General features: G+C 39.3%; 1 protein-coding gene across 1 annotated transcript in view; it reads left to right on the plus strand.

Moving 5' to 3' along the window:
- The window catches only part of NPHP1 (nephrocystin 1), a 69985-nt gene extending 46343 nt beyond the window's left edge, over nucleotides 1–23642 (plus strand). Inside the window, 9 exon segments of the mRNA XM_017872319.1 lie at nucleotides 1967–2077; nucleotides 3170–3252; nucleotides 5426–5502; nucleotides 6351–6450; nucleotides 15257–15369; nucleotides 17790–17863; nucleotides 21333–21343; nucleotides 21345–21375; nucleotides 23273–23642. Coding sequence (XP_017727808.1) covers nucleotides 1967–2077; nucleotides 3170–3252; nucleotides 5426–5502; nucleotides 6351–6450; nucleotides 15257–15369; nucleotides 17790–17863; nucleotides 21333–21343; nucleotides 21345–21375; nucleotides 23273–23545 — 873 coding nt within the window. The 3' untranslated portion in view covers nucleotides 23546–23642.
- The last annotated feature ends 2033 nt before the right edge of the window (nucleotides 23643–25675 follow it).

Here is a 25675-nt window from a genome sequence, read left to right on the forward strand (position 1 = left end):
TCCCATTCAATCAGTTTCAGGGTTCATTTTTAGAAAATTCTCGTTTGATGAAAAATGAAAACATAAAGATAACATTTAGGAAGTGGGGTGTTTTTCAAAGATGAAATCTTCCAACTGTGGTAATAAAAGCTGTGCTTTCTTCAGATAATGTCAGGGATGACGCCTAAGGGACTGCTACATTACACCCACATACTGTCAAGACTGGAATGGCGTTAGGTGGGTTTAAACCACTAAGTCAGCATTGCATAGATGTAGGGAGGACAAAGATGTCTTCATGTTGTTTTTATAATATCAATTGTCTATATTTTATTTTACGTACTTTCGTCTACCTCCAAGGTCTCATTAATTCAGTATTTACTTCCTTCCCACAGCTAACTCCCTTGTATAACTGCATCCTAAAACCCTTAGTTACCTTCCCTCTTATTGCATCAAAAGATCTTAAGGCAAGATGGAGGTCCAATGAGAGGACTCAGGGTGTGGATGAGGCCAGCCACCTCAATTGTGTGCTGTGCCTGTCCACACTTGTTGAGAGCACACCTCCTAAAACTCCATCTTGATCTTCTTAGCACCCTTCCTCCAGTGAGAAGCACAGTTTCTCTTTTGGCACAGTACTTCACAATTCTGTCATTACATCTCTGTGTATGTTAAGTATTTAGGGTAGAATTTTTAAATATTTTTCCTGGGGTAGAAAGAAGAACTGTTGGGAGTATGTGTTATTCTGTTGAATGAAATTAAATATCTATTACATGCAAGCATTTTTTCCTAGGCATGTGGAAACATTTTCATGCCAGTGGAGTTCTTATTCCAGCAAAATTAGTAGGGGAAAATACATACATGAAGAAAAACAATACCATCTATTTTTGGAACCCTAACTGTGTGTAGGCCCTGTGCCAGGCTCTTATGTACATTACCTTATTTAATCAGAGTAGCCATGTGGGGTGAGTACTGTTGGTAACTACCACTCAGGCAGATTGTAATGGTTTTGGAGCTCCAGGTGCTTTGGAAGCACACAGGAGGGTAAAGTTAATTCTAGTCCTTTGGCTCAGGGAAAATTTTCTAGAAGAGAAACTAGATCTTGAAGGATGGATAGATTTTACAGGCAAGAAGGGAGGGATACGGTTGTCTGGGGAAAGGGAATTGAATGAGCAAAAGAGAAGAGAAATGAAAATTCAGAAGGCACACATCAGGAAAGTTGAGCAAATATGTGTAGTAAGTCTTGAATTTTTGTTCTGTTTACAAAGAACAGTGGTTGATATAAATATCTTATAATGTCTATAAACTATTATTTGTAACACCTCTGGAGACCTAGGCACAGTACTATTAGCCTCTACTCTAAACAAAGGATAAGCGAAGGTAAAGGTATTTTGCCTTTAAAAGAGAAGTTAAATTTTTAAAATTTATAATAATTGGCACAGATGAATTCAGTCCATCTGCTTTTTGTTTTCTTAAGACTTTTATTATAATGCAAAGGCATAAATTATTTACTAACAAATAGGGCTGAAACCCTGTGTTAAGCCATTCTTGCATTGCTATAAAGAAATGCTTCAGGCTGGTTAATTTATAAAGAAAAGAGGTTTAATTGGCTCATGGTTCTGCAGACAGTACAGGAAGCATGGCGCAGGCATCTGCTCAGCTTCTAGGGAGGCCTCAGGAAGCTTCCAATCATGGCAGAAGGTGAAGGGAGAGCAGGCATCTCACGTGACAGTGCAAGAGCAAGAAGGAGGAAGGAGGTGCCACACACTTAAAAAAACTGATCTCCTGAGAACAAACTCACTATGGTGAGGACAGTACCAAACCATGAGGGATCTGCCCCCGTGACCCAGACACCTCCCACCAGACCTCACCTTCAACATTGTGATTACAATTCAACATGAAATTTGGTGGGGACATTTGTTCAAACCATGTCAAACCCCCTTCCTCCCATTTTTTATTTTTATCAATAACTGTAATTTCTTTATCATTTCAGGTTAGTCGCATCTTGCCATGTTTGCTTGATGGTGATTGCTTTATCAGGTCCAATTCTGCATCTCCAGATATTGGAATATTATTTGAACTTGGAATTTCTTATATTCGCAATGTATGTCTGTTGAAAGATAAGGCTTTCTAATGTATCAGTTAAAAGGGAAGGTTAAAAAATGTGTCTGTTGACAAAGAAATCCTTGGGGTCTTTATGTATAATAGAATTTTAATCCCTTGAGGAATGAGAATGCTAGTGATTCTAATTTTATGTGTGCTGATTTGTTTTCATAGCATTTAAAATAAAAGAGTATTTATTCACATTTATAGCTTGAGTGAACTCCAGTGCTTTTAAAGAATAAAAATTCAAAAAGGATGGAACTTTGCAGAAAGTGATAAAAGATGCTCGCTGGCATCCCAGTCCCATGGTTCACCTCTGTCCTCCAGGAGCAGAGTATACTTAGCCTTGTAACTAAGGTTTCTAATTAAGGGACTTGGCAGAGTAGTGACTTTTATAAAGCGAACACCAGGAATTTGGGTTAACTTATGTCATATAAACTACTGAACCAGTGGGTGCAGCTCTGTGCTAGCAACTAAATGTTTCCACATACTAATAATAGCTTGATAGGTATAGTATAGGTACTTGACCTCATGGTAACCCAGAGAGCATTATAGAGATGTTACACTGATGGTATTACACTGTCCATTCATTTGTTTAAGGCAAATTCATCTATATGTATTGTGGAGGGGGTAGGACTGGGGAAAGGAGCAGGCCCCCCAAAGGAAGCCTTGGGGGCCTCTAGCAACTGACAGTGGGGGTAAAATTCCAAGCAGAAAAGCCCTTGAATGATTAATATCTGCATTCTGTCAGTGAAACAAAGGTTCATAATCCCATGTAGTACTGATGTGATTTGAGATCACTCCACAAAATGCTTATATCAGTCAAGAGACAGTGGCAACAGTTGCCACATCATTGGTTTAAGGGATTTTTGCGAGCAATTTTGACAAAATACGATTGTCACTTGATATACTGCCTTTAATATCTGACCTGCAGGCAAAATGGGACTCTACTATGTTTCATTTTGTTTTCTTATGAAGAACTTTTTAGTTCTAAAGGTGAATACTTATTTTGTTCATTTAAAAGGACTTGGTATGTGCTTATAAATTTGACAAGTTCAGACCTTAAGTTTCATATACTTGTCTTATTTTCTAGTCAACTGGAGAAAGAGGAGAGTTAAGTTGTGGCTGGGTGTTTCTTAAACTTTTTGATGCCAGTGGAGTTCCTATTCCAGCAAAGTAAGTTGGCTATGTATTCCTAACGAATGAATACTTCTGTAACAATTCATTTTTTAGACTCTAGAGACCTCAGGTTTGTTCTGTGAGCATGCCAATCACTTTTGGGGAGAGGGCCTTTTATGTTGACTTTAGTGTTGTTTAGGCAGTGTATGGAAACAGCATGCACAATCTCATCCTCAGGAGGAAGAAATGACTCCTAGGGAAGAGGTAGTTTAAAAGACGGTTGCACTAGCTGTCTGCTGAGAATATTCTTTCAGTAATTTCCTATGGTATTAACACATTTCACCATGCTGAAAATAGAGCCTAGTTGTCTCCAAAAAGTGGGAAAGTTAAGTCCAGAGTCCAGAGGTCCTCTGTGAGTCTCTACCCTTCCTCTGTAGGTGGGACATTGAAATCATAGTGGCAACCACAGTAAATGATTTAAACTTTAAGATCAAAAGGCAGACTGGAAGCAAATACTACAGTATGTACAGAAGAGTTAGAAGACCGTTATCCCTAATATAAAAGGAACTCTCAAAAATGAATGAGAAAAAGATAATCCATATTTTAAAATGGAGGAAAAGAAAGATCTAAATCTAGGATATAAACAAATTCAAGAAGGGACACAAATGGGCAGGCAGTAGGATGGTGATTAAGATCCCAAATTTGGATTATAAAATTTTGGGCTCCAGTCCCAGCTCTACCCATGTAACTGTAGGTGGATTTCTTAACATCTCCAAGTCTGAATTTCACCCATCTTTAATCTGGAAGACTGTAATAATTCCTACTCCAAAGGCTTGTTGTGAGGATTAATTTAGATAATGCTCCTTATGTGGCCTCGTTGCCATTGGGAAGAGGTAGTAGTCTTGACTCTACAAGTCCTTTGACATCATCCTAGAGGGTGCATTACCCGGGGTGCCAGGTTTCTCGTGATTGTTATTTGCTTTTTTGTTTTTGTCTTTTAATATGCTAAGGGTTTTTAGTTGTGCTTAGTGGAAGAAATAAGGAACTGTTTATCTATTCCATCTTTCTGAAAGTGAAGTCACAGCTATTTTTTTAAATGAGGTAGAGCTCTGTGTATTAATATAGACACATTTTCAGTGTATTAGTATGTGGAAAAAGTTGCAGAATATTTTGAATACTGCAACTCCACTTTTGTTCATTAAAAACTATTTGTGGGCCAGGTGAGGTAACTCACAATGATTACAATCTCAGCACTTTGGGAGGTCTTGGCGGGAGGATCACCTGAGCCTAGGAGTTAGAGACCAGCCTGGACAACATGGTGAGACCCTGTCTCTACAAAAATAAAAAAATTAGCCAAGCATGGTGGCACACACCTGTAATCCCAGCTACTCAGGAGGCTGAGCTAGGAGGATTACTTGAGTCCAAGAGGTTGAGACCGCAGTGAGCAGTTTTCATGCCACTGCACTCTAGCCTGGGTGACAGAGCGAGATTCTGCCTCAAAAAAAGCAAAAACAAAACAAAGCAAAACTGTTCCCAGAAGTTACCTCTGAGGAGCAGAATTGAGAAGATGGTGCAGTACAATTAAAGGGCTCTTTTACCTTCTTTCTACACTTAGTATGTGACTTCAAAAGAAAAGCATGTAGTATGTTTTGAAGCATGTGTTAGTTTTGAAATTCACCGTGTTTATACATTTGTTTGCATTTTCATAGAAAAAGATAGGGCAGGAGATTAACCAAACTAGAGAAGAAGGCATGGGGAGGGATTTTTTCACTTTTCACTTATCATTTCTCTGCCATTCAAACTTTTATAACAACATACATAGTACTTTTATATTTTAAAATAATATAAGTTCATAATGGCCTCATTTCAAATAATGATTCAACACATTTGAAAATACATTAAAAAACGATCACTTGTCATTAACATAAGTCATTAAGGTCTGAACACTTTAATGACTTGAATTAATTTTCTCATTTTCAAGGAAAATGTATTTTCTACAGTGCATAGTTAGGAAAGATAATTTTCTGCAGCTTATAATGAGGAAGAAAGACTGTTTATTAGCCCAGATAGTACCTCATGGAGGGATCAACAGTTATTCTTTTCATTTACCAATGAGGCCTAAATGAAATGTCTGTGAGTATATTAGTGCTAAAAAATATTTAACTACAGACTCCAGTGTTTTCTAAATGTCCACAGCTTCTATCTGTCATTGTATGTTATTCTTTTATAGAACTTATGTGCTTTTCTTGAATGGTGGTACTCCTTATGAAAAAGGTGTTGACGTGGACCCTTCAGTATCCAGAAGAGGTATGGCTCTCATGTGTTGTCTTCCTTTCCTTAAAGAGTAAACAAATAGAAGCATCCGAGAGGTAGCTACGTTCTAATAAGCATAGCATTTTTTACTTGGATTCACTCTTTTAAAATATGTCATTTCGTATAAAATTTTAATCATTTTAAGTACTTATTTTCTTGGTAACACATATGAGACTCTAAGAAATCATGAAGAATGAAATCATGAAGAATGAGAACTAATGCATTAGTTCGTTTTCACTGACCACTGAACTGATACTTGTGACTAATACAGAGATTGGCTATCGCTAGGTCAAAGGATGCAGACATTTGAAACACTAATAGGCATGCCAAATTGCCCTCTAGAAATATTGAGCATCTTTTACTATGTTCATTAACCAGGCACTGTGCTAGATAATGGGAGAATGAAGAGCAAGAATGATATGGTCATTGCCTCATGGGGCTCAGAGCCTGGCAGATTTGGAATTCCATTTCCACTCCTCAGTCACCCCTCTACTTGTTTTGTGATTCAGGACACGCCACCTCCGCTGCCCTCACAATGCTATTCCTGCCTTTTTGGAACAGAAAGGAGTTTGGGGTCTGGGATGCAGTTAGTTCTACCTGGAGTCAGATATGCTGTTTTCCTTTGTAATCTGGCAGCAGTAATGCTGTAACTCATCTGATTTAGCAAACAATCCTGTGCCCGTAGGGAGGTCTCTCAGCTCATTTAGGGTATATGGGTGACTCTTGCCTTTCATTCGATTCAGCACTACTGGGTGGTATATTTTCATGAAATACTTATTTTATTATACTCACTGTCTCAAGTACTTAAAGTTTCATGAGTTATTTTTGATTTTTCTTAAAAGCACATGGCAGTGTTTTCTACCAGATGATGGCAATGAGAAGGCAGCCTCAACTTCTACTGAAACTGAGATCCTTGAACAGAAGATCCAGAAATGTACTAAGGTTAGTACCTGCTTACCTGTGCAGTGGATTTGGGATCATTCAGCACTTGGAGACCATCTCTGCTTTTGGCTTCTCCTCCTATTTAGTCATCTGTTGTTATAATAGTTTTGTCCTCTTCAATTCTCCAAAGGTCAGAAGGGAAATGGGTAACAAAGCTGAAATTAGCTTACTCTTCTATTTACTAGTTAGCTCTTCTAACCAAATCTGTCATTTCAGCTAACTAGTAAATAGAAGACTTGACTAAATGGGGCTTACCAATTTAGTCTACCTTCAGGGATTCTACCTCTCAGGGAACTTTTTTTAATGTCAAGTTTATTGAGATATAATTTACATGCAGCAAAATTTACTCTTTTTAGTTTATAGTTCTTTGTGTTTTGACAAATGTATACTGTCCTGTGATTACCACTGCAGTCAAGATAGAGAACTTTCCCTCACTCTAAAAAGTTATCTCATGCACCTTTATAGTCAGCTCTGTAGCCCCAGCCTCAGGCAGTCACACCTATTTTCTTTCCCAACAGTTTTGCTTTGTCCAGAATGTCATGCAAATGGAATCATAACACTCGGGAGCCTTTTGAGTCTGGCTTCTTTCACTTAGCCTAGTGCATTTGAGACTTACCCATGCCATTGCATGTGCCAATAGTTTGTTCCTTTTTGTTCTAAATAGTACAGACTATCCCTGACTTACTCAAGATTTTTCAGCTTTACCATGGTGCAAAAGCAAAACCCATTCAGTAGACACTATATTTCAGTACAGATTCAATGAATTACATGAGATATTTATACTTTATTACAAAATAGGCTTTGTATTAGATGATTTTGCCCAACTGTAGGTTAATGTGTTATGAGCATGTTTAAGGTAGGCCTATCTAAGCTCTGATGTTCAATAGGCTAGTTGTAGGCTGGGCATGGTGGCTCACACCTATAATTGCAGCATTTTGGGAGGCCGAGATGGTAGAATCGCTTGAGGCCAGGAGTTCAAGACCAGCCTGGGCAACATGGCAAGACCCCATCTGTACCAAAAAAAAAAAAAATTAGCTGGGTATGGTGATGCACACCTGTAGTCCCAGCTACTTGGGAGGTTTAGGTAGGAGGATTGCTCGAGCCCAAGAGGTTGAGGATGCAGTGAGCTGTGATGGTGCCACTGCACCCCAGCCTGGATGACAGAGTGAGACCCTGACTCAAAAAAAGAAAAGGCTAGGTGTATTAATTGCATTTTCAACTTACGATCTCATTTTCAACTTACGATATTTTCAATTTGTGATGGGTTTCTAGGGACATAACCCACCATAAGTTGAGGAGCATTTGAATTCCCTTTGATATACTACAATGTGTTTATTCATTCACAAGTTGGTGGGCATTTGGGTTGTTTCTAAGTTGGGGCAATTATAAATAAAGCTGCTTTAAACATCTGTATACAAATTTTCTGCATGTGGATATATGTCTTCATCTGTCATGCGTATAAATGCCTAGGAGTGAGATTACTGGGACGTATGAAGTTTAACTTTGTAAGAAGCTACCAAACTGTTTTCAAAATGACTGTACCACTTTGCACTCTCATTAGCGATGTATGAGAGTTCCAGTTACTCCATGTTCTTGACAGCACTTGATATGATCAGTTTTTCTGTTTTGGCCATTCTAATAAATGAGAGTAGTGGTTTCTCATGGTGTTTTAAATTTACATTTTTCCTCGGGGAGTTTGTAAACTAATAAAATCTCAGATCTATCAGTTTCTCACTCAGTACCCTCCTAGACTAGACATTTGACATCTCTGTCAGGGTCTTAATGTCTATATCTTTAAAATGGACATAATAATATCAACCCCATAAAGCTGTAATGAGGTTTAATGGAAAGAAAACATATAAAACACTTAGCCAGTATTTACAGTGTGTGGCACATAGTAACTAACACAATAGTGTTAGCTGTAATTATTTTACTACTGTAATTGTCTTATATATAGATACATGTAAATATAAAGCCAGGTAGATGGTGCTATATCATAAAATTTGTTCAAATGAAGATGTGTAGCTGGTAAAATCAGGACATTTGAAATCACCTTTGAAGGACTGGGGAGATGCAGAGGAAAGGAGCTCCACAGAGGAGGCACGAGGACAAGAGGGGGAAGGAAGAGCATGGCATGGGACAGAGAATGTTGCAGTTGAACTGTCCCACCATGACCTGCCCATTGCTCACAGATTATTAAGAAGTAGGGAAGTCAGTGAAGACTTGGCATGCTCCTCTGAATGGTTTTTCTCATTCCAGATCATAGTCTTAGCTTAAATATCCCTTGTTCTTACCACTACTACTGAAATTTATTTTATAATTATAGTGTTAACAGTTCAATCTTTCAATAGCCATTAATAATGTGTTTGTGGGTAGTATTTACTCTCTTAGCTTTTTTCCCCCTTGGATGTTCATAGAGCCTGTAAATCCTCTTTTTTGGCCAGTCTTTCCTTGGAAAATTGTGATTTTTCAAGATTAGAAAGAAAGCAGCACAGTAGTAGTCTTTGTGAAAGAAAAACCAAATCTTGTTTGGCCCCATTCTTCCTGCATCTTTGGCCTCCCCACTACTCATCTTGTTAATAAGCTTCCAAGAGTCCGGAAGCACTCCCATGCATGTCTTTCAGGTACAGCTCTTAATAATGTTTCTTTGGCCTCAAATACTGGGTTTCAGATACTTTGTATGACCTCAAGATCAAGTTGAACTGTGTGGTGCAGAAGTTAGCAAGGCAGCCCCTTCTTCTTAAGCAGTGAATGCTCTTCTGTATGCTGGGTTCTTAAAGGTCCTGTGTCCTTGTCCTCCATACCTCAGGACTGCGTCATTTGTTTCATTACAGTACAGAATAGGCACCCGAAAAATGTTTGTGAAATAATTTCAAAGCAGAGCTCTCCCTGCTAGTGTAAAAGTATACTCTTCAGGACCTCTGCACAGCCTCCACCTGTCTCTGGCCTCCCTCTGCCTCATCTTGGTGTGTGCTCTTCCACAGAGAGACTTGAGTGCTGGCTTGAAATTGCCTCTCCACTTTGCATGACCCCAAAATATATACTCCTGGGAATTTCAAATGTGAGTTGGGACACACTGCTGGTGCAACTCCAGGGTGGCTTGCACAGAAACCAGCTCAGGGAGAGTGAAACCAGAGGACAGTGAAACCCGACTTGGTTTCATAGTCGGGGGCGGGGTGGGGCTGTGCTGTGGGTTCAAGGTAAGAGGCTAGGCACCAGCCTGTGCCCTTTTGGACATCACTGAGCCTGAGCACCCTGGAGGTGGAGACTGAGGCAGGACTGATCCATTTCAGCATCCTCTCTTCCCCTGACCTGAAACCTTCAGTGGATGGGAGAACAAGACAGGTAATGACACCAATAGTCCTTCTCCTCCTCTCCTTCAAAGGCACACCCTACCTCCATCTTCACCCTTCCTTCTTTACAAACTTCACCTTTGTTTATGCAAACTTTGCTGCTCAAGGGAGAAAGGACAAGGGCTCTTTCCATGATGTCAAAGGACATAAGGCAATGGAGGCAAGGCCAAGGGCAGAAAGCCTAGTTAGAGTTTGCATTAGTGCCCATTTTTACCCAGTGCCCTTGCTGTTTGTCTTTACACTGCCCTCTTTGACTCAGCCAGCAGTCCTACCCATGTGTATCTTTTGGATATCAGGAATCCTGTGAAAATGTGAATTATTCAGTGTAGACCAATGGCACCAGAGTCCTGCTCACGGGTCTTGGCAGTCTTGTTTTGTGGAGTCAGTTGTGATCATGGTGACCTCGTCAACGTAAGAAAAAGAGAGCAAATAGATGCTTCAGTTTCACCAAGATTTGTCTTTTGGAGCTGTTTTTCGAAAGGGTTGAACTGATGTGATTTGAACAAAGGCATGTGTATAAACCCCTGAGGAGGGAAAGCCCTGAATTTGACTTCAGATTTCCAGTGCATGAGTTCTGAATATCAAGAAACCCTGATCTGTAGAAGTAGGTTGCCTGTGTGTGTGTGTGTGTGTGTGTGTGTGTGTGTGTGTGTAAATTTGCTATAAATTCATTATCCTTTGTTTTGACGAATTCCATCTTTTTTTCTCTTTTGCTTTCCTTATATTGTTGCTAAAAATAAGTAAGGTAATAATGTTAGTTGCTTGAATGCTTGAGGCCCATTCATTGTGTTCATTGAAATTTGCCACCAGAATTTGCTGGTCTACATGTGAATTCAGGGGAAGGATATTTTACTTACTTAATTCAGCTAACCTTTAGCAGCCCAGAACTTTCTAGTCATCTTAAGTTTGGGAAAATCAGATGCTTTCTCTAAAGAAAATCTAATAAAGGGCAAGCAGCGTTGCTTCATGTTGTGAGAAGGTGCCAGAAGGAAAGGAGTGCCCACACTGGGTGGACCAATGCCTGCCAGGCAAAGCAGGCAGGTCTATGAGAAAAGGAGAGGGCCAAGCAGAAGGAAGGAAGTTCCCACCCCTTTCCCTGGCAAAACCATGGCTGTTCTTCATCGTGAGCCCTGAGCTGGGCATGCAGCTGAATCACTGTGCGGTGGGACCGTGGACCAACGGGCAGAGCATGAACATGTTGTTCATGAACTAAGGTTGTTCTGTTCCCTGCTCATGAACATGTCCATGGTCCTAGAACAACCCAGAATCACAGCCTGATCCCTGAGAAAGCATGTGGTGACACTGAGGCAGCTGAAATGGTCCCCTGCTTTCAGTCTTTAAAATGTAGGTCAAATGTATACAGGATCAGAACGTAGCCAGGATGGAAAAAGACAGTTTCTGACTTTATGTATCAAATGCTGTATATCAATATAACTGTGCTAAGAGAACCTGTATTATATTTTTAGATGTTTCTAGAAATTCAGGATTTAAAGAGTGGTCAAGGATACCTCTTTAATTCCAGGAAACTTAATTACTCGTGGAATCCATTGCTCTTACCTCAGAACAGTGGTCACATTCATTCTGTTCTCTTCCAGCAGGCTGGAAGACTGAATATTACCTCTGTGATGATTTTCCCTTCTAAAATATAATCTTAGGAATTAAGACAAAGGATTAATTTACAAAAGATCTCTTTTAAATCTTCGGTGGTTTTCTCAGCCCAAAGACATCTTCCTTTTTGATAGAAGACAACGTATCATTTGTAAGGTTTCTGAGATTTTCTATATGGTCCTACTTCGTGCTTAATGACAGAGTTTATATATTTCTAAAAATAGGATTAGAAATACATATTAGAATGATCTAAGATATTTTCTTGAGTCCTTTCAAAGGTTAAATCTTGTGCATGATATATTCCCAGTATTTACTATATGTCATGTGTGAGGGTCTTAAAGAACTCACTTTTCATGTTTCCAGATTATTTTGAAATCTGAATATTGAAATTTTTTATATTTTAAAATTTCTGACGATTTTTTGATGCTATTGTAAATTGTTTCCTTAGTTTCCTTTTCAAATTGTTCATTGTTAGTGTAGAGAAGTACAACGATTTTTACATGTTGATTTTGTATTCTGCAACTTCGCTAGTCATTTATTCTGAAGGTATATTTCATGGAATATTTAGGGTTTTCTAGATATATTCTACATATTTCCACATCATTTTGTCTGCAAACAAAGATACTTTTCTTTTTTTAGAAAAATATTTCCATTACTATGTTGAGTAAAAGGAGCAGGAGCAGGATCCTTGTCTTGTTCCTTATCTTAGAGGAAAAGTTTTCAGTGTTTCACCATTGAGTATGATGTTAGCTGTTGGCTTTTCATATATGGCCTTTATTATGTTGCAGTAGTTTCTTTCTATTCCTAGTTTGTTGAGTGTTTTTATCATGGAAGGGTGTCGAATTTTATGCTTTTCCAGCATTAATTGAGAAAATAATGTGGGTTTTTCCACTTAATTCTGTTAATGTAGTATTTATGTTGATTGATTTTTGAATGTTGAGCCATCCTTGCATTTCATTAATAAATTTGACTTAGTCATGGTGTACAAGCTTTTTAATGTGCTGTTGAATTCACTTCGTTACTATTTTGTTGAGGATTTTGCATCAATATTTGGGAATATTGGCCTGTAGTTTCTTGTTTTGTTTTTTCTTGTAGTATTATTGGCTTTTTTACCAGTGTAATTCTGACCTCATAATGAGTTTGATAGTGTTTATTCCTCTTCAGTTGTTTGGAAAAGTTTGAGGAAAATTGGTGTTAATTCTTCTTTAAAGGTTTGGTAGAATTTTCCAGTGAAGCCATGTGATGCTGGGCTTTTCTTTATCAGGGGATTTTTTTTATTACTGATTCAATCTCCTTACTTATTATTGAGATTTTCTCTTTCTTTGTGATTCAGCCTTATTAGGTTGTGTGTTTCTAGAAATTTGCCTATTTCATTTAGGTTATCCAGCTTGTTGGCATGCAACTGTTTATAGTACTGTCTTACACATTTTTTATTTCTATAAAATCAATAGTAATATCCCCTCTTTCATTTCTGATTTTAGTTGAGTCTTTCTTCCTTAGTCATTCTCAGTAAAGATTTCTCAATTTTGTTCATCGTTTCAAAGAACAGACTCTTGTGTTCGTTGATTTTCTCTATTGTTTTTCTATTCTTTATTTTGTCTATCTCTGACCTAATCTTTATTATTTCTTTCCTTCTGCTAGTTTTATTCTTCTGGTTCCTTAGGGCATGAAGTTAGGTTGGTGACTTGAGCTCTTCCTTCTTTTTTAATGTAAGTATTTATATCTATAAATTTCCCTCTTAGGACTGTTTTCACTGTATCTTATGTTTTGATATGTTGAGTTTTCATTTCATTTCTCAAGAAATTTTCTAGTTTCTCTTGAGATTTCTTCTTTGAACCATTGGTTGTTTGAGTGTGTTTAATTTCCACATATTTATGTGTTTTCCAGTTTTCCTTCTGCTTTTGATTTCTAGTTTCATTTCATTATGATTGAAAAAAGATACTTTGTATGATTTCAATCTTTTTAAATTTATTAAGACTTACTTTGTGACTTAACATATGGTCTTTCCTGGAGAATTATCTCATATGCACTTGAGAAAAATATGTATTCTGCTGTTGCTGGGTAGAGGGTTTTGTAAATGTCGGCTAGATCCAATTAGTCTACAGTGTAATTGATTTTCTGTTTCATTGTTCTATACCTTATCAAAAGTAGGATATTGAAATTTTCTCTATTATTATAGATCTGTGTATTGCTCCCTTCAATTCTGTCAGTGTTTGCTTCATATATTTAGGAGCACTGATGTTTGCAGCATATATGTTTATAATTGTTGTATATTGTGAATTGACTGTTTTATGATTGTACAATATCTTTCTTTGTCTCTTGTAACTTTTTTGGGGGCTTGGAGTCTATTTTGTCTGATAGTAGTATGGCTAAACATGTTCTCTTTTGGTTGCTATTTACATGAAATATTTTTTTTCTGTTCTTTCACTTTCTACCCATGAGTGTCCTAAGTCTAAAGTGAGTCTCTTATAGACAGCATATAATTAAATCTTGCTTTTTTAGTGCATCCTGCCAATCTATATCTTTTGATTGAGGAGTCTAATTTATTTACATTTAAAGTGATTACTAGTAGAGAAGGACTTACTTTTGCCATTTTATTACTCATTTCCTTCTTATCTTATAGCTTTTTTTGTTCTTAATTTCCTCCCTCACTGATTTCCTTTGTGTTTGATTTTTCATAGTGACAAATTTTGATTCCCTTTTACTTTCCATTGGAAAATATTCTATAGTTATTTTCTTTGTGGTTACCATGGTATTACATATAACATCCTAAAGTTATAACAATCTATTTTAAACTAATACCAACTTAACTTGATATTACATATAACATCCTAAGGTTATAGCAATCTATTTTAAACTGATACCAATTTAACTTCAATATTGAATTATTTTCTGTTTTTTAGCCCTTACTATATACCAGACACTACGTTAAGCACTCTGTACTTACTTCATTTGTTGTTGTTGTTGTTGTTTTGTTTTGAGACAGAGTCTTGCTGTGTCACCCAGGCTGGAGTGCAGTGGCACGATCTCGACTCACAGCAACTTCCACCTCCCAGGTTCAGGGGATTCTTCTGCCTTAGCCTCTGAGTAGCTGGGATTACAGGTGCCCACCACCACACCTGGCTAATTTTTGTATTTTCAGCAGAGATGTGGTTTCACCGTGTTGGCCAGGCTGGTCTCAAACTCCTGACCTCAAGTGATTCACCCGTCTCGGCCTCCCAAAGTGTTAGGATTACAGGTGTGAGCCACCGTGCCCAGCCTACACTTACTTCATTTTAATCTCTTTAGTAACCTTCTGAAATGCAAGTATTACTATTGGTATCCAATAAATGAGGAAACCAAAGCACAAGCAGATTAATTAATTTAAAGTCACATAGCTAAGAAGTGACAAAGTCAGGACTTATTCCAGGTCTGTCACACCCTGCCATGTTCCACCCAGTACTGTGAACAGCCTGAATTTGTATTTCCTCTGCATTCACCAAATCAGGCATGGCAGCCACATGCCCTTGTTTAAGCTTGTAACTGACTAGTCCCCTTCTTTCCAAAACATATAATTAGTGGCTTCCCTTTTTTATTTGACATTTCACATCAGTATATATATGCTAACATGGAAGCACAAAAATGGCAACACAGAGTTGAGACTTGAAAGTGTAAACAAATAAAAAAAGTCATCTGAAATATAATGTGGCCTGCTTGTAGTAGAAATTTGTCTTTAAATAGTTAAAAATGTGTTCCAGTAATAAAGCAAAATTTGGGACTGTTTATTAAAGTAATATACATCAAAACATTATAGGTTGGATTGTAGGGGATTGTCTAATGAATACATTTTTTTCCTTCTTTAATAGTCTACTGCCAGAAACATTAATTGGAAGTATGTGTTCTGTTCACTTGTTGATATTTTATCGACAAATTCTTGGAGATGTGCTCCTGAAAGACAGGATGAGCTTGCAAAGTACTGGTAAGTAGGCTTTGCCATTTCCTTTTGTGCAGTAATACTTCATACTCTGAGTAAATGTAACCTGTACCATCTTGTATCTTCCATTTCTGATTGTGACTTTTGGAATAAAATATTTAGAACAGCATTGATGTTAATACGTTACTTATGGGACATCCTCGGATCCAAAGCATTGAGCTTTGTGAATTCAACACATATTCAGTTCTTTCAAACATATGCATTTTCACATTTCAAATTCTAGAGTTTTGAGATTCCGAGTCAAATATAGGCATATTTTCCTTTAATGTCTCTGAGTAATCTGTTTTTTCCCATGTGTTTGGTGTGCACATCATCATTTTGAAGAGAAACCAAACTCAACCAAAATAGCTGGTCCTTACTGCATGAAGTGTAAGTATCAAATGGATTAGTTTAAATTGGTGAATCCAGATACGGAGTATTTGGGTGTCCTATGTACTGTCTTTATTCTTGAAACTTTTTTGTACATTTGAAATTTTTACCAAGTAAAATGTTAAAAAATAATTTTAAAAATCAATGAGTTGCCATACATGATTGAACCTACAAAGAGAAATGCATGTGTTATAATAATTGCCTCCAAAAAGAAAAATGGTTTAATTTTATTGGCTCTTCTTTCAATTAAGTAAATCAGTAACCAGATATGTACCAAGTACTTGGTATGTGCCAGATATTATGCTAGGCCCAGTGGTGAATGAGACAGGCATAGGCATCCCAGACCTCAAACACATAATTACATGAATAATCCATTCTACCTTTTTCAAGTAAGTGCTGTGAAGGAAAATATGCAACGAGAGCATGCACTGGGAAGACTTGATTAATGTGTAGGGCAAGGAAAGGCTTCTTTGAGTGAGTAATATTTAACAAAAGATGTGAGAGAGGAATTAGACCTATGAGGGAAGTGTGTGGGGAAGGATTCTTTCTGGGTAGAGTGGCCAGCATGTCTGAAGACCCAAGGAAAGAAGACATGCATGTGTTGGAGGGCTTGAAATTGAGGCAGGCCAGTATGGATGGAGCAGAGTGAGTGAGAGGCTTAGCACTTGTGGACAAATAACATTCATAGGTAGAAGTCCTCTCCCAGGGACTTATCACCTGGATATATAGGTAGAAGTGGAACTCAAAGGCAGAGAAGCACAGAAAGTTCCCAAGGAATCATTATAACTCTAAGGGGGAGGACAGGTAAGCCTTTTAATCACCATTGCCTTTGAATTCATTTTGATGACTCTTGAGAAACTTCATGAATGATATGACTTCTTAAAGCGGATAAGGCTTGTTAGTTTTCCCAATAGGTAAGAAGTTTACTCAGAATTGTTGACTTCGTTTGAATTTAATCATTAGAATAAAATATCCTAATAGTATCTAAAGAATGAATTTTTCTCTACTGAGGACACCAGATTATAGAATACCTTGCCCTTGCCATTTCAAAAGTGTCTGCTCTGGTTTCAATGTGTCCCATCTAAGATTCATATGTTACCAGTGTAACATGAAAAGTGGGGCCTTTGAGTGGTGATTAGGCCATGAGGGCTGTTGTCTTATAAATGGGATTAGAGACTTACAGAAGAGCTTGACAAGGGAATTTGTCTCACTTACCGTTTTGCCTTCAGCCACATGATGACACAGTGTTCCTCCCCTCTGGAGGATGTTGTAAGATGCCCCTTACCGGACACTAAATGCCATTACCTTGATCTTGGATTTCCCAGCCTCCAGAACTTTGAGAAATAATTTTCCTTTGTTTCTGTTAACCAGTCTCAGGTATTCCACTACAGCAGTGCAAACAGACTAAGACATGTCTTTACTGGTGTGCTTCTTTGCACAGAATTTTCATGTGCCATTATCTACTGTGAAATGTCAATATTCTCCCCTGCTGTGTTTGGTCATATGGCCAGAATCCTCAATTCTTAATTCTTCCAGTTTCACCTACTACTGTTTGCCGGCTCCAGACACAAGTTTGGGTCCTTCCCTGAGCCCTGGTGGACTGGAATCAGACCTGAGCAGCAGTCCCTCTGCGTCCTTTCCCCCAATGCTTCCTGGTTTCTGCTCAGTCTCCCAAGAGCAGGGCTACCTCTAAGGGGAAGGAAGATTCCTTTTACCATGCCACAGCCATAAGGAAGAAAGAGAAGTTGAAGAAAAACACAGAACAAAATTTTCTAGTCTTATTCTGTTCAAAGCCTCCTTGCCCTCACTCTAAAAGCTCCATTAATTTGATACAGGAACTCACCAGGATATGGGTATAGGGGCAAATGATGGTTGAAGGGACAGCTTTGAGCTCTCATAGAAGTCAAAGTGTGTAGAATGTGTTATCAAGAAATCATTTGGCACAATAATTTTCATCTGCATATTTTTGTGTCTATTGCAATAAAATCCATTGAGTGAAGTTTGCATAAAATTCTTTCTGTTGTTTTGCATTTCAGATTTAATTAGCCATCCCATGCTGGCCACCTTCCCCATGCTCTTGGAGCAGCCTGACGTGATGGATGCCCTCAGGGTGGGTCGCATGCATTGCAGTGGAAACCTGCTGGCTTATGGAAGCAGTTACACACTCTGTGTTAGAGTTCTATCATCTGGTCTAGGCCCTTTTTTTGTTACTAGGATGATGTCTCCCAATCCCTGTCCATTGTCTAGTTAACTCAGTCCTCATCTTTCCCATCTTAGCATGAATTCCCAAGGGCTGCCTTCCCTGACCCAGGTAGCAGATGGAGTGCCTGCTATGTACACGATTGTAATCTTATGCCCATTTTTTCCTTGACTGATTGTGTCCCAAGAGCAAAAATCCAAAATGGTCTGTAAGATAAATCAATTGAATTTCCAGGGGAGAATCAGGGCATGCACATCAACTTTAATTTAATTCCATGTGTGCTGTTGCTGTCTGAAATAACTGCTGGGTGTTAAATCACATGAAATCTCTAATTTTCAGCCATTTTTGGCCTCTCTAAGTGGCAGTTTCATATGGTTTAGCCTAATACATCAGGGTCAATAAGTAGAAGAGCTGTATGCATGCAAGGCAGATAACAGGTAACATCACAAGTGCCATGGGGGAGGTATAACCCAGGACCTTGAAGATTTAAAGAAGGCAGCAAAGAAGGATCCAAATTATGTTTCATTAGAGAGGTCCTGAATGAGAGAACCTAATAAAGGCCAGGGCCAAGAGGATTTTGACCTGCTGAGATGGGGGTGAAGGCATTGCAGGTGGAAGGGTTAGCATGAGCAGATATTTGAGGCAGGAAGGAATAGAGCTGACAGTCCAGCTTGGCATGTCAGATGCAAGTAAGGGAGTGGTTGGTAGATGGGCAAGGTAAGCCTGAGTCTCGGTGTGGGGCTGAGGGCAGTGGTAGGTGGTGGGTAACCCAGGAAAGTTTCTTCTTTAGGCAAACTCTGCCAAGTGCAAAGAGGCAGAACATATGCAGAAGTGAGGTGAGCATATTAGAGGGTGACTCCTGCTACTAAAAAAGAGGCCATATGGGCCTGACAGCAGAAATGGAAGGAGGGCTCAGTCATCTCCAAAGATTCTTATTAGACTTTGAAACCAGTTCATATGCTAACTTGGCTGGGTTGGGGGTTGTCAATAGTAATAATGACAATTTTCAACAGAGATGTTTAAGAAAATGTTCATGGTGCATATGATCTCCTCTAATTTTAGATAGGTTCATCTAGCACTATAGCTAGATAATGCAGAATTTCTCTTTCTTCTATAAAGTCATTAGTTTCATAATAATTATTCATTATACAGAACATATACATACACTCATTCATTCAACAAAGATTTCACAAGAGCCCACTATGTATTAATATAAGGCACAGGAATTAATATAGGCCACAGGAATATTTCCCTAGGTATGTAACAGTCAGGAATCTGCACCTTGTTCTTAGGAAGAACCTTAGGAATCCTAATCTAGTCTAAAATCTGCATTTCCCTGATGAGCAGACAGCTCAGAGACGTGCAGTGACCTGGCCAGCCATGGAGCTCAGCAGTGAACCAGTCAGTGCTGTCCCTGCAGGTCAGCTCTGGGTGCACCCGGAATGTGCCACAGGCTGCTTGAAGGCATGTGGGTGAAGTTGTGCACATGTTATTTAGCGAAAAGACCCCATTTGAGCCATAATAAGTATAAATATATACACATTTATATACCTGCCTGTGAAAAGATTTGGAAGAATGTATTCCAGAGAGGCATCAGTGAATATCTCTGGATCTTGGATTATTTTATCTACATTTTCTTAATTTTTTCACATTGAGTTATTTGTATAATGATAATTTTAAAAAAGAAAGTGGTGGTTTCTACACTCATGAGCCGCCTCCTCTCCGTGGCATAGTGTGTTACTTAGGAGAAGCTCGCTGTGCTGTTGTGGTTGGCACAGTTTTATCTCCCACCCATGGTATGTATCCAGCATAGATCAGCGGAGGACGCTGCTCCACAGTCACCCAAGGGTACAGGCTAGTGGAGCTCACAGCACCATCTGGAACAAGTAGCTACCTCTGTTGCCAGTTTCCCTTCAGAAGAGGAAGAATGGAGAGTTGTTCTTGGGCTTTTACTGCCTTTGCTCCAAAGGGGCCTGGGCCACTTCTGCTCAGATTGCGTTGGCCAAAACCAGTCATACAGTCCATTTAACTTCAAAGGAGGTATAGTCTTCTTTTTCCAGAAGAAAGGAAGTGGATCTTGGGAGGTAATAGTGTCCCGTAACATGTTTGCTATTCCCAGATGAGTTACTCTAAGTGAAACATCCTACTGTTTGCTGGTGGCTTAATGAAAAATAAGGTAGGACATTGACATGTAACTAACAAAAACAGACAAATTTTACCAAACACTAAGTCTAAATTTGCTAAGTGATATTCACGTTAAGCCATATTATTAGGTTGGTGCAAAAGAACTGCGGTTTTTGCCGTAAAAGTAGTAGCAAAAACCACAATTACTTTTGCACCAACCTAATAAAATTTAAAATGTACAGCATGTGAGCCTCCTAGTGTTTACTTACCTAGCACAGTTCAGTTTGTGGATGACATTTTAATAATAATAAGAATGCCACTTGGCCTGTTTAGTAAAACACTCCGGTTCTGTAAGGGTCCTCTTCAAACTCTTAAGGACCCATAGGCACAGCGGTTAATAGGGTGGAGGACCATAGTCCCCTCATGTGGTAATAGGTATGAACATTCCAAAATGTTCTCATGAGTGGCATAGTCTGTTATCTCCTGCTGAGAAACGCTCTGTCAATGCATCATTTATTTTATGGGGAATCTCCTTATTGGTGCCATATGTTATATTCATCCCAGGGCCTCCCTGCCGAAAAAGGTCTGATGCTTTCAGGTTACCTATGATATCAGGTGCCAACAGGAGGATATCTACCGACATGCACAGAACCCAGACCCTGGGTCATATTCCACCCACGCGTTCAGTGTGCCAGGAACTGGCACAGCGAAAGTCTTAAATTCATACTTTTGTGGGACTAATTTAACTCTGTGGTTTTTATTTACTTAAGGAAGTTTCTGTGAAGCCTTGTGGACAGATTAGAAATATTTACTTACAAAATTGTACTTCAATTTGTCTCATTCTGACCATTGTCATCATCATGACAGAGATAATTTTAGAAAAGCTTGGTATTTGGCAATGTTTTCTATTTTCATTACTGTCTTACTTGGAAAGCTTAATACTATTTTATTATTCAGGTGCTGTGTTTGTATAGTTTGCATGAATGTGTTAGTGTTTCACTTATTCTATTATCAAGTTGGTTTTGATTTATAATTATGGGTTTCTACATCATCTTTCACAGATACATCTTCCTAGTCATTCTGGTGCTGGGTCGTTTGCAATAGATGCCTGATTACAGATTCACTTCTTGCTTGTGTAGAATCTGTACAGCATTTTTAACCCTGTCCATAAGTTTATTTACAGAGTAAAGTTGCAGAAGTGTTGTGAGGACTTATTACTACTTGGACTAATATAATATTTCTCTTTGCTCTTTAGAGTTCATGGGCTGAAAAGAAAGTATGTTAAAAGATCAGAGAAGGTAATATGATTTTCCACACTGAACTTCATATTTGCAGCACCTGGTGTTTGCTTGCCCATTCTAATAATGTCTCTTTTTTAGCAAAAGTAGCCATAGTCATAATCCCTCTTAACCAGGGAAACTGTTTCATTATGGCTGCAAAAACACATTCCAAGAGGGTTATGTATGATCGTTAACTAATGTGAGAAGGAACACTTGTTCAGGACAGCCATTTCAGATTACTGAGTTTTATTTAAATAAAGGGGAAGTTTCTAAGCCAAAGTCTCTCAATTGTATATGAAATATTCTTTTTTTTTTTTTTTTTTTTTTTTTTTTTTTTTTTTTTTTAGAAGACGGAGTCTCCTGCTCTGTTCGCCCAGGCTGGAGTGCGGTGCCCAGATCTCAGCTCACTGCAGCTCGCCTCCCGGGTTCCCGCCATTCTCAGTGCCTCAACCTCCCGAGTGGCTGAGACTACAGGCACCCACCACCTGGCCCAGCTAGTTTTTTGTATTTTTTAGTAGAGACGCGGTTTCACCGGGTTAGCCAGGATGGTCTCGATCTCCTGACCTCGTGATCCGCCCGTCTCGGCCTCCCAAAGTGCTGGGATTACAGGCTTGAGCCACCGCGCCCGGCTGAAATTTTCTTTTATTTTAAAAAACTTCTCTAGCTCTCAAAGCCTGTATCAGGTAGAGAGAAGGAAAAAAAAATGGCCTGAGCTGTACCATATATTGAAAACAATGCATTGCTCCTGCTTACATTGCTATAAAATCATGGTAATTACCAATCTGAACTTGCTTTAATCAGTGAGTAGTGGTTTGACTGCTCTCATCCAGAGGATTTGGCAAATGGGAAGGGCCAGATGGAAAATCTTTTTGGCCTTTCAGGTCTTATAGTCTCTGTCACACTACTCAGCTCTGGTGTTGTAACACAAAAGCAGCCACAGACAATATGTAGATGACCAAATGTGACTGTTTTCCTGTAAAACTTTATTTATGAAAAGAGGTGGCAGGCCACACTTGGCCCACCGTCTATACTTTACCAATCCCAATCTAAAGTATTCATTATCTACAAGGAAAATGAAATAGCAAATGAGCTGAAAACCCTAAAAATTGGGAAACAGTTTATACATTGTATCCTTATTTCAGCCTCCATTTGATCAGTACCATCTATATACATGTGACTTTGCCAAAACTGTCAGGCTTAGTGCTGTTCTAGTACAGCAGCCTTGGGCCTGTAGACATTGCCCTCATGTGGACATGTGTGGTGGAACGGATGATATCTTTGTGTGGACTCTGCTGCCTGTAGACAGCTCTGCCCTCAGCTTGCTGTGCTCTCTGAGATTCCCACCATGGCCTGTGGGCATCGGGGGTTGACATGGGTACAGCTATTGCACCATTCTTATCTGGGAAGGGTCTGACATCCTCATCACCAAAGGACCCCTCAACGTTTATCCCAGGCATTGCTGGAAATAAGCCAACAACTCTGGATCCTATGCAGAACACCTGCTACAATTCTCTTAGATAACGTGACAGTTATCTCTGATATGCTGTCAGTAAGTAGGTACAGCTGACTTGGCATTGTTTTAGTTATATTTACCTGTAACCACACTGGTGTCACCAAAATTAGACTGCAACACCTTGACAGAATGTGTGAGACACCCTCCATGGAGCTTAGGAGACACCCTGGTCTCGTGGAGCCATGTAGAGGCTCTCAGGGAGAACTGCTCCACTGTACTCTGTGTAACTCTTCCACTTCTGAAGTGCCATGTCCTGCCTGAGCAGCTGGCTCAGAGCCGATACCTGCCAGGCACTAATGGCACCCTCCATCCTACCTCTTAGGTGGCTTTTAGTTAATAGAGTTCATAGACTTTAACACTTTAAAAATAACGATGTTATTTGTGGGGGTGGTGTTTTCCCAGAGAGACAAAGAGTTCCTGAAGTCCACGTTTCTCCTGGTTTACCATGACTGCGTGCTCCCACTTCTCCACTCCACACGCCTACCCCCATTCAGGTGGGCAGACGAAGAGTCTGAGACTGCACGAGGGAAAGTTATCACTGACTTCCTTAAGCAAAACCAAGAAAACCAGGGTGCCCTCCAAGCTCTGCTGTCGCCAGACGGAATTCATGAACCTTTTGACCTTTCAGAGCAGACCTATGACTTCTTGGGTGAAATGAGAAAGAATGCAGTGTGACAGTGGCAGCCTCTAGCCCTCAGCTTCCCACGGAATCAGATGGATCCTCCACGATTACGTGAATAAAATGATGGAACCAAAAATCACTGTCACTTTACAACTTAGGTTTTACTCTTTTCTTTCTACGGACCGTCTAACTGATAAGGGTCTAGTATCCAAAATATTTAAATTTATGAGTGTTAATAAAATGTATCTTGTTCAATGAAGAGGAAGTTAAAGTGATCCATTTGAGAAAGTTGTATCACTTAATTCAGTCTGATACTTGAATGTGATTTACCCTAATTAAGTACAAAAGCAGAATCACTTTTGCCTTTTCAAATCAAGAAAATAAGTACTCTGTCAAAAGAACAAAAACAAACTTTCAGGCACTGGAGACTGGAGTTGATTCACCCTTTCAGAGAAGAAGGATGAGGTACTCAGGTTTTGTTGCATTTCACATAAACTTGTGACTGCTGGTAAAATGTCCCAAGTCTTTCCTTTTAGTGATAAATAGTAACAGCCTGCGTTATTGAGCACCTACTGTGTGCCCGAGCATTTCTCATTAACCCGGTTAATCCTCACATCTGCTATAGGAGATAGGTACTGTTTTTTTTTATTTTTTTATTTTATTTTTTTTATTTTTTATTTTTTTTTTTTTACTGCTGAAGGCCAAATAGGTGAAGTAATTTGCCTAAGGTCACAGCTAATAAGTGGCATAGCTAATATTCCAAGTAAAGATACCGTGTATAATTTTCTACAGCCTAAGATGTTCTGCCTCATCGGTGCAAACCTTTTAGAATTCCATATGAAAATAAAACATGAGAAAGAGTTTAACCTAAATAATTAGAATCCCATTAGAGGTACTTTCTTTTGATGGCATGCTGTTTTAAAAGAGCCATTTATTTTTAGAGATCTGTCATATTATGAAACTTCTGGGCTATCCTAGCTAACTTATCCTAAACCCTTAACCTAAATTTACCTTGAGCCCCAGTCTCAGAAATTAACATGGTATGAAAGTGTTTCCAGACCAGGTGCAGTGGCTCACGCCTGTAATCCCAGCACTTTGGGAGGCCAAGGTGGGTGGATCACCTGAGGTCAGGAGTTCGAGACCAGCCTGGCCAACACCAGCTCTACTAAAAACACAAAATTAGCTGGGTGTGGTAGTGCGTGCCTGTAATCCCAGCTACTTGGGAGGCTAAGGCAGAAGAATTGTTTGAACCTGGGCGGCGGAGGTTGCAGTGAGCCAAGATTGCACCATTGCACTCCAGCCTAGGCAACAAGAGCGAAACTCCGTCTCAAAAAAAAGAAAGGGTTCCCAGCCACAAATGTGACAAGTGAGAACTGGGCCTTGGAAAAGAGATTTCATTCTCCAGGAACTCATTTCAGGAGATCTCTCCCTGTGCGTGCCCTTCTGCCCTCAACCACACAATACAAAGCTGAGTGTGGCAAACACCTTCCTTTTGCCCATCAGCTGCCTGGGCACACTTACAAAGTGGTGCTCCCACTTCTCTAGCCCCGTGGCCGTCCCCAGCTCCTGCTCCCAGGGAGATAGTTTTGCCTTTCAAATGGAGGTGGTAAGTGTGGACAGAGACTTTTTCCTACTCCTATTGAGTTGCCTCCTCTTACTCTTAGTCCCCTGCCGCCCTGTTTTTGAAAGAACATGAGCCCATGTCACTCCTCACTGTGAAAGTCATTTCTTTGTAGAAATGACTTTTAATTTCTAAGCTCCACCTTTTTATTTTTATTTATTTATTTTTTGAGGAAGGTCTCACTCTGTCACCTAGGCTGTAGTGCAGTGGTGCAATCACAGTTCACTGTAGCCTCGACTTCCCCGGGCTCAGGTGATCTCCCACCTCAGCCTCCTGAGTAGCTGAGAGCACACACATGTGCCACCATGCTTGGCTAATTTTTGTGTTTTTTATTGTAGAAACAGGGTCTCACTATGTTGCCCAGGCTGGTCTCAAACTCCTGGACTCAAGCAATTCTCCTGCCTCAGTCTCCCAAAGTGCTGGGATTTCAGAGCCACCATGCTTGGCCATCTTTTTATTTTTTTTTAACCATTTGGCTTATTCTTAGTGTTAAGCCAGGGGTGGGGCATTTTGAGTGAAAGAAAATGCTAGTGCATTTCTTTGAGTGCATGTACAACATGAA

This window comes from Rhinopithecus bieti, unplaced genomic scaffold (assembly GCF_001698545.2).
Source record: "Rhinopithecus bieti isolate Rb0 unplaced genomic scaffold, ASM169854v2 scaffold_7528, whole genome shotgun sequence".
Taxonomy (NCBI): Eukaryota; Metazoa; Chordata; class Mammalia; order Primates; family Cercopithecidae; genus Rhinopithecus; species Rhinopithecus bieti.